The 10011-nt window shown below is 45.4% G+C and overlaps 1 protein-coding gene across 1 annotated transcript in view; it reads right to left on the minus strand.

Annotated features, from left to right (window-relative positions):
• Positions 1–9547, minus strand: part of ACER3 (alkaline ceramidase 3) — a 115677-nt gene extending 106130 nt beyond the window's left edge. Inside the window, exon 1 of the mRNA XM_073612857.1 lies at positions 9354–9547. Within this exon, the coding sequence (XP_073468958.1) occupies positions 9354–9456 (103 nt within the window). The 5' untranslated portion in view covers positions 9457–9547. The remainder of the gene's footprint in view (positions 1–9353) is intronic.
• Between the last annotated feature and the right edge of the window lie 464 nt (positions 9548–10011).

Raw genomic sequence — 10011 nt, forward strand, 5'->3', positions numbered from 1 at the left:
GGTCCTTGGACTGCAAACCTTCGTTCTCCCTTTGCTTTGTAGCGGTATTTGGGAATGAGAAGGAGGTTTTGGTTGGACGATCGAAGATTGTGATTTGGTGTGTAGTGTTTTATTTTCTCTCGAAGGTATTGAGGCACGTTTCCTTGTATGCATTTGTGGGTGAGGCATAGGGTCTTGAATGTGATCCGATTCTTTACGGTTAGCCAGTGTAGGCTCCTGAGGGCTGGGGAGATTGACTCCCAGGGTTTTTTTCCTGTTAACAGTCTTGCCGTCGTGTTTTGGATGAGTTGTAAGCGCGCAAGCTGATATTGGGGTAATCCTATATAGAGCGAGTTAGCGTAATCGAGTCGGGAATTGATGATTGTGCCAACTACTGCTGCTTTGTCCTCCTCTGGGATGAAGGGGATAAGTCTATGTAACAAGCGGAGGAGATGGTGGGATCCACTGACAACCAATCCTATTTGTGCATCCATTGTCATTTCTGAGTCAAAGATAACTCCGAGACTCTTGACTTTGGCGCTATGGTCTGTCCTAAGATGGTGGGAGGTATCCACAGAGCCTTGTTTTTGGCATTTTGGTTAGCGTGTAGGAGAAGAAGTTCTGTTTTTGACCCGTTGAGTTTGAGGGAGCTAACGGTCATCCAGTCATCTATCATAGTGAGGCATTTTTCTAGTCGCTGATGATGGTCTTTTGGTGATGCGAAAGTACAGTTGGGTGTCATCAGCATATGAGTGGAAGGAGAGGTCCGATTTTCTGATGATTTTGAGGAGTGGGCGGATGTAGACGTTGAAAAGGACTGGTGATAAGAGTGAACCCTGCGGGACTCCACAGGAGATTGTGCGGGTTTCAGAAGTGAATGCTCCAAGTTTCACTATCTGAGAATGATTCTCTAAGAAGGATGCAAACCATTTTAGCCCAGAGTCTGTGACTCCTGCTACTTCTTTGAGGCGGGCGAGTAGAGTGTTTTGGTCCACTGTGTCAAATGCTGCACTGAGGTCTAATAGTACCAAGAGACATGATTCTCCGTCATCAGCTGCTTCGAGGGCATCATCCCATATTTTGAGAAGTGCTGTTTCTGTGCCATGCCCTGGGCGAAAGCCTGATTGCAGAGGATCCAGGAGTTGGTGTGTGTCCAGGTGGCGCTGTAGCTGTTGTACTACCGCTTTCTCCATGATCTTGGAGATGGTGTTGAGGCTTGTTATTGGTCTGCGGTAGTTGGGGTCCTTAGGGTCGAGATTGGGTTTCTTTAGTAGGGGTTTGATGATACCTTCCTTGAGAGTGGTTGGCACAATCCCCTCTTTGGCTCAGATGCACCCGACACCACTGTCCATCGGGAGATGTGGACACCGCCACATCCCTGAACTTAAGAGCGGTGCCCCTGCTTCCCCCAGCTGCCTCTCTTTTCTGGAACCATTTAACTGGTATATAACGCAGCAACTATATTAGCCAACCTAATATACAGTCATCCAAGGATGCAGGCCTAAAACAAGGTTGGTTTACCTCTATGCAACTCCGTAGGTATGCAAGTACCTAGGTAATTATGCAAACATGCAGGTATACAAGTATTCTTGCCATTCATGCATTTATGTATGCAGTACAAGGTCAATAAGCACACGCATGTTCTCCCAGGCAAACAAGCACCCAGGCAAATAAGCCCATATGCATGTAGTTCTATGCAAATAAGCACATATGTATGTAGTCCCAGGAAAGCAAGTACATATGTATACAGGTTAAATGTAAATAAAACATACATATGCAGTACAAATGAAAACATGCCAGCATGTGTTTAAGCAGTATGCATCTATTGAAGCATGTGCTTATGCAACTATGCATTTAGGCAATATACGAAAGCGTGCACTGTACACACGCATTCATGCAACATGTGCCCATGGAAACAAGCATTTTTGCAATAAGCAAGCATGCGTTTATGAAACGTGTTTATGCAATGCGTATCTATGCAGACATGTATAAACATGCATCTTTATGCGACCATGCATCTTTATGCGACCATGTATAAAACATGCATCTTTATGCAACCATGTATCTTTATGCGATCATGTATAACCATGTATATTTAACCACTTCAATACTGGGCATTTTCACCCCCTTCCTGCCCAGGCCAGTTTTCAGCGCTGTAACATTTTGAATGACAATTGCGTGGTCATGCAACACTGTACCCAAATTAAATTTTTATCATTTTTTCCCCCACAAACAGAGCTTTCCTTTGGTGGTATTTGATCACCTCTGCGGTTTTGATTTTTTGCGCTATAAACAAAAAGAAGAGTGACAAGTTTGAAAAAAAAAAAAAAAAAACAAAAACACAATATTTTTTACTTTTTGCTATAATAAATATCCCAATTAAAAAAAAAAAATTCTAAGTTTAGGCCGATGTTTTCTACATATTTTTGGTAAAATAAAAAAATAAGTCGCAATAAGTGTATATTGATTGGTTTGCGCAAAAGTTATAGTGCCTACAAAATAGGGGATAGATTTATGGCATTCTTATTATTTTTTTTTTTTTTAACTAGTAATGGCGGCGATCTGCGATTTATATCGTAACTGAGATCGCGGCTGACATATCGGACACTTTTGACACCATTTTGGGACCATTCATATTTATACAGCGATCAGCGCTATAAAAATGCGCTGATTGCTGTAATAAAGTCACTGGCAGGGAAGGGGTTAACACTAGGGGGCGATCAAGGGGTTAAATGCGTTACCTAGGAAGTGATTCTAACTGTAGGGGGAGGGGTCTGACAAGGGGAGGAGTTCCTCTGTACTAGGAGCACACGATCAGTCTCCTCTCCCCTGACAGGACGTTGATCTGTGTTTAAACACACAGATCCACGGTACACATCGCGGCCCCCCCGGGCATGCACATCAGCTCCTCGTGACGCGGCAGGCGCGCCCCCTATACCGCCGGGAAGCCAAGGACGCCATATGACGCCCACCCAGGATGGGAGATCCCTCCTGCGGACGTCATATGACAATATGTGGGTAGGGAAGTGGTTAAGCAAACATGTATAAACATGCATCTTTATGCAACTATGTATCTTTATGCGACAATGTAAAACCATGTATCTATACAAACATGTCTAAACATGCATCTTTACACGATTAATGCCCTTGTTTCTATAGCACCAACATAGTACACAGAACCCTCTTCAGCCCCCAAAGAAGCTTACAATCTAAAACACCGGAGAACCTACAGCTCTATGTGGGTCCTAGTGGGAATTAAACCCAGGATCTCAGTTCTGCAGATCAGAGGTGCTAACCTCTTAGACCAGCACCATTAGTCCTCATGCACACTAGAAAGCGAAAAACTGCTGTTTAAGTGTTTTTTTTTTTTTTGCAGGCGTTTAGCAGCGTTAGCCTAGTAAGCTATGTTTAGTTAAGAAGCGGGGCCGTCTGCGTCCTTAACAACCAGTAAATAGCTGGTTGCTAAGGAGCGGGCCCGGGAAATCAGCCACCGCGCCCTTAAAGCGATTGTTATTTTTTTTTTAAAACGGGACTTTACAAACATGTTATACTTACTAGCTCTGTGCAGATGGTTTTGCACAGAGCAGTCCAGATCCTCCTCTCAGGTCCCTCCTCAGTGCTCCTGGCCCCTCCCTCCTGTCGAGTGCCCCCCACAGCAAGCAGCTTGCTATGGGGGCACCCAAGCCGACATGCAGCTCAGCGTGTCCATTCAGACACGGAGCCGCTGTTCAGCCACGTCCCTCTCCTAATTGGCCGCTACTGTGTCTCAGGAGGGAGAGTCCCTGACGGCTGAGGCACACAGCTGGATAGAGATGGGGCCCAGGTATTGGGGGGGGGGGCTGCTACACACAGAAGTTCACCCCCCCTCCTTTCCTGCATGCTCGAAAAAAAAGTCAGGTATGGATTTGGGGGGCCCTCCCAGGGCCCCCTCCCTGGCTTCCCAGCCCACTCCTTAACAACCAGCTAATCACTGGTTAAGGTTGCCAGCGTCCTCCGCATTAAAAGAAAATAAAAATAAAAATTCTCTGCTAAAAGCTGGACACCGGCGGCTGGCAGAGTTTAGCAGCGGTCAGAGTGTTTTTTTGCCAAAACGCCCTGCTGCGCCAGAATGTGCTGGCCCTGGGGTTTCTTTTTTGTTTGTTTTTTTACAGCCTAGGCCAGTGGTCTCCAAACTGCGGCCCATTGCTTGCTTTTATCCGGTCCTTGGGGCACTATTCTCCTTCACTGTCAGCAACAGTGGGGCATAATTCCTGCCAATGACACCAACAATGGCGCACTATTCCTCCCACTGACACTTATGATGGGGAACTATTCTTCCGTTCGACACCAACGATGGGGTGCTATTTCTTCCATTGGCGGCGCACTGTTCCTCGCATTGATAGCAAAGAAGGTGAACCATTACTCCCCATAATACCAATCATGGGGTAATTGTTACTCCCTCTGACACCAGGACATTTTCTACCCCCACTGGCCACAGTGCAGCCCCCCTTAGAGTTTGAAGGACAGAAAACTGGCCCTTTGTTTAGAACGTTTGGAGACCCCCGGCATGTGCCACTAAAAGCTCCTAAAAGCCTATGTGTGTGTATGGCCACATAAATTAACATGGAGAAGCTTTTTTTTTTTCAGCTTCAAAGCGCCTGATGCTGCAGTAAAAACACCCTGTGTGCATGAGGCCTAGAAGTGAGCCCCCCACACTGCACAGCTTTGTGACTATTCATGTATTGACGATGTTTGGCCAGTTAGGTCACCAGGATAGTATGAAGCGTGTATGGCGAGCCCTACCAATAAAACAGGCCTAAGCATTACACTGTACAAGCCGTGACAGCACAGGGATGGGCTCTTCTATCTCTAATAATGGGGAGGATGTAATCAGCGCTTCTAATGATTTATGCTGAATGACATAGTAATGGCTTCTCTCGCTTCATTAATTATTAACCAACCACTACGCTACATGAGAAAAAAATTATTTTTATTTTTTTCTTCATCTACGTCAAGATTTCATGCTTGTTCCATTGTGACTCAAGACGACTCACTGGCATATGGCGTTGACATTTTGAATCACATGCTCATCTGAAAAAAAATCCTGAGATTATAGAAGAATTTGGGTTTACATCTTCTTTAACCCACTTCGCACCCAGGGCCATTTCTGACACTTCGCTCCTACGTGTAAAAATCTACTTTTTTTTTTTGCTAGAAAATTACTTAGAACCCCCCAAACATCTATATCCATCCACACAAACATAAATACATACATATGTATATCTATCTATATATACACACACACACACACACACACACACATACATAGATAGAGATAGAGCGATAGAGAGATATAGCGAGAGATAGAGAGATATAGCGAGAGAGAGAGATATAGCGAGAGAGAGAGATATAGCGAGAGAGAGAGATATAGCGAGAGAGAGAGATATAGCGAGAGAGAGAGATATAGCGAGAGAGAGAGATATAGCGAGAGAGAGAGATATAGCGAGAGAGAGAGATATAGCGAGAGAGAGAGATATAGCGAGAGAGAGAGATATAGCGAGAGAGAGAGATATAGCGAGAGAGAGAGATATAGCGAGAGAGAGAGATATAGCGAGAGAGAGAGATATAGCGAGAGAGAGAGATATAGCGAGAGAGAGAGATATAGCGAGAGAGAGAGATATAGCGAGAGAGAGAGATATAGCGAGAGAGAGAGATATAGCGATAGAGAGATATAGCAATAGAGAGATATAGAGAGATATAGAGAGATATCGCGAGATATCGCGAGATACAGCGAGATACAGCGAGATACAGCGATAGAGAGATACAGCGATAGAGAGAGAGAGATATACAGATAGAGAGATATACAGATAGAGAGATATACAGATAGAGAGAGAATTTTTTTTAGCAGAGACCCTATAGAATTTATTTATAAATGTCAAAGATGCTACACCGAGTAAATATATTCCTAACATGTCACGCTTTAAAATTGCATCTGCCCGTGTAATGGCGCTTAAAATTCTCCATAGGCGACACTTTAAACGGCTTTACAGGTTAACAGTTTAGCGTGGCACAGGAGGTCTGGTGCTAGAATTATTGCTCTCGCTCTGACGTTCGTGACAATACTTCACATGTGTGGTGCGATCACTGCTTACATATGCGTGTGGGAGTAACATATGCATTCACATTTGGGTGTAGGGACAGGGGGGCCCCCTTTTAAATTTTTCTTTTATTGCACTTTTTTTTTAATTAACTTTATTGCTATCACAAGGGATGAACAACATCCCTTGTGACAGCATGGGCCGTGACAGGTCCTCTTTATGATGAAATTTGGGGTCTATTAGACCTCCTCTGGCTCCCCATTCAGCCAATCAGACACAGATCAGTCTGATCAGCTGCTTTCCTGGCCGCTGGTGGTAAACAAAGGGGAGGAACCGGAATTAACAAGCTACTCGTTGCTCCTGGTTTCTGGGGTTACAGAAAGGGGGGGGGCAACGCCAGTTCCTCTCTATGCTCAGGGTAGCCATCGCCGCATCACTCCCGGCCTCCGCGGTGGGACAGGAGAGCCCAGGAGGCATTATCCCGCTATAACCACTGAAACCCAAGAACGTACAGGTACTTACCTTGGATGGGAAGTAGTTAACCACTTGACCTCCGGAAAATTTACCCCCCTTCGTGACCAGGCTATTTTTTGCAATATGGCACTGTTAGTTTAACAATTGCGCGGTCGTGCGACGCTGTACTTAAATAAAATGTATGTCCTTTTCCCCACAAATAGAGCTTTCTTTTGGTATTTTATCTTTTTTTGTGCTATAAACAAACAAAAAAAAGGCCGACAAATTTGAAAGAAACAAAAAAAAGTCTGCTATCAAACATATTCAATTTAAAAAAAAAAAAAAAAATCAAAATTTCATAATCTTAGGCCAATATGTATTCTACAACATATTTTTTGTAAAAAAAAATCCCAATAAGAGTCTATTGATTGGTTTGTGAAAACAATACACAATACAGCATCTTAAAAATGAGATATTTATTTTTATTTATTTACTAGTAATGGCAGCAATCAGTGACTTGTAGCGGGACTGCGATATTGCGGCAGACCAGGGGGGATTTGATTTAAATCACTAGTGAAAAAGGCTTTAAATCAACTCAATTGAAATCATCATTTTTAAAGAGCAACTGTCATCTGTGTCCCGCAGTGGCTCCTCCTCTGACCCGCTATTGGCTCACAACAGTCTCATTCACTTTAATGGGACGGCTGGTGATGCGGCAGTGACACAACAAGGTGGGGGACGTGGTGGCAGCAGGTGAGTGGATGCCCGCTAACAGGCGCTGCCATGATGGATCTGAAATGACAGGTGCTCTTTAAATGTAAGGACTCATTCTTGCTGGTAGTTAGAATCTTTAATATTTGCAAACAAAATGAAGGTTTCCTATTTAGAATAATAAGTTGTCAGGATAGTAAAAGGGCGATATCAGAACCGATTCAATCATCCAGTTTGTAGTGCACATAGATTTACAAAACAATGGGATAAAGGAATATTCCTGAACTTTGGTTTATCTCATGGTGACTGTGATATTGTGTGATTGCATCAATGCAGCGCATGCTATCCCAGCTTGCAGAGCTTGTATTCATTGAATGAGTTTACCAAAAAAGTAAATATTGCAGAATATACAGCCTTATGCTACATAACTAAACTCCATTTCATGCTGAATAAACAAAATTAATAATGTATCTTAAATAAAAAACTATCTTTAGATAGAGTTTTAGGCTCGGTTCACACTGGGGCGACTTGGGATCCGACTTGTACGCCCTCAAGTCGCCCCAAGTCGCCCCAGAAATAGTTTCAATGGGAGTGAACGCTAGCGTCTTAATAGACGCTACTGAAGTCGCTCCGACTTCAGAGCGTACTCCCTGTACTACTTTGATCCGACTTGGTAGGCAACCTGTACCATAGAAATCAATGGAAGTCGCCTCCAAGTCGGATCTCTCTGTAAAGTCAAGCGACTTTGCAGGGAAAACCCCTCCCTCCCCCCCTCCCTCCCAGAGAGCTGATTGGCCACAGGCGAAGTCGCCTGTCATGGAGGCATCTTCAAGTCGCCTTATAATTTGCTGAAGTCGCACTGAAGTCGCGCTGAAGCCGTGTTGAAGTCGCGGTACAAAGTCGCGCTGAAGTCGTGTTGCCCCAGTGTGAACCGACCCTTACTCCAAAAGCATTTTAATAAAATAAAAAATAAAAGATTTTTTCATTTATTTATTTATTTTTTTAATCATTGATTTACATGTATATCCACCCTAGTAAACTAAACAATTTACTTAACTCCTCAGTCTCCTGTCACAGGACTCTCCACCACCCCTTAGACACCTTGTCATGTTTGATGTCAGTGTTCATCAAAAAGGGCTGCTGGCCCCTCCATGACATCACATGTCCAGGATGACATCAGAACACCATGCAGAGCAACGCAGGAAGAGTGTGTCTGGGATGACACAAGGTAATAGATTGGAAGAAATGATCCATGGGCGGTCAGCATGGTGAGCAACCCGAGAACACCGACTGCCAGTACCTCCCATCATCTCATCACACCTATTTCCTCAAACACACATTACACCCCGGACCACTATATGCAACCCCCCAGGATACCCTGCACCACTATATACACCTCACACTGCTATACACCCCAGGATATCCATATACACCATGGACCACATATATACATCCACTACAGGATTACTATATATATATACACACACACACACACACACACACACACACACACACCACGGGATACGTACTGTATTTACATCTCAGAATGTTATACACCTTTCACCACTATATATATACCCTGGACCTTTATATACACTCCAGGATTTCTATATACACCCTGGATAACCCTATACACCCCCCCCCCATGTACACACTATACATACACTCCCCCCTTGGGGTAGGTACACACTATATACACCCCCCCTGGGTAAACACTATATACACCCCCCTGTACACACTATATACACCCCCCTGTACACACTATATACACCCCCCCCCCTGTACACACTATATACACCCCCCCCCCTGTACACACTATATACACCCCCCCCCTGTACACACTATATACACCCCCCCCCCTGTACACACTATATACACCCCCCCCTGTACACACTATATACACCCCCCCCCCTGTACACACTATATACACCCCCCCCTGTACACACTATATACACACCCCCCCTGTACACACTATATACACACCCCCCCCCCCCCTGTACACACTATATACACCCCCCCCCCCTGTACACACTATATACACATTCTTCCCTCCCCCGGTACAGACAGGGTTCCCCTTATACCGGCAGTCAGCCCCGCCCCTCCCCCATCACATGACCCGTCGGTGTCACTCACAGAACTCGGCGATGTAGAAGGACACGGCGTAGTTCTCCTCACACCACTCCAGTGTGGAGGTCGGAGGCCCCCAGTAGCCGGGCCTGTCCACCGCCGGAGCCATCCTGATACCGTCCGCCACTCACACACCGCCACCACCGCCCGGGACCCGAGCACTCCGCCCCGCCCACTCCTCACACCGGCTCCGCCCACCTCTCAAGGCCAAAAGAGAAGGGAATGAATCAAGGGGCGTGGTAAAGGCGGGCTTTGGCAGAGTCGCTCGAGAAAGGGGTGTGGTTATAGGAAACGAAAATGAACCTGCCATTAGAGGGCGGGACGACAAGGAGTGAAGTTCCTCCGCCCACTAAAAAAAAAAAAAACATTCTCCTCCCTCGATCCCGCCCACCCACCCAGGCGGCCTCTGCACAGAGTAGAGAGGTCAGACTGGTATCGCTCCCTGAGCAGTCGCGCTGCATTCCTGTAGCGGTGTGATTAGTAGCTGGAGCTTTGGGTCTTCCCTCCCCTACACCCCCATAGGGCTCAAACCCCCACACATGGCTCTCATTTCCTCAGTCTCCGTTGGACCGAACGTAGCTGTCACTTTAAGGGCTGGTCAACACTGCCTCTGAAGAGCGATCCACAATTTTTTTTGCTTTTCAGAGGCATTTTATATCGATGC

Source organism: Aquarana catesbeiana, linkage group LG02 (genome assembly GCF_042186555.1).
Source record: "Aquarana catesbeiana isolate 2022-GZ linkage group LG02, ASM4218655v1, whole genome shotgun sequence".
NCBI lineage: Eukaryota > Metazoa > Chordata > Amphibia > Anura > Ranidae > Aquarana > Aquarana catesbeiana.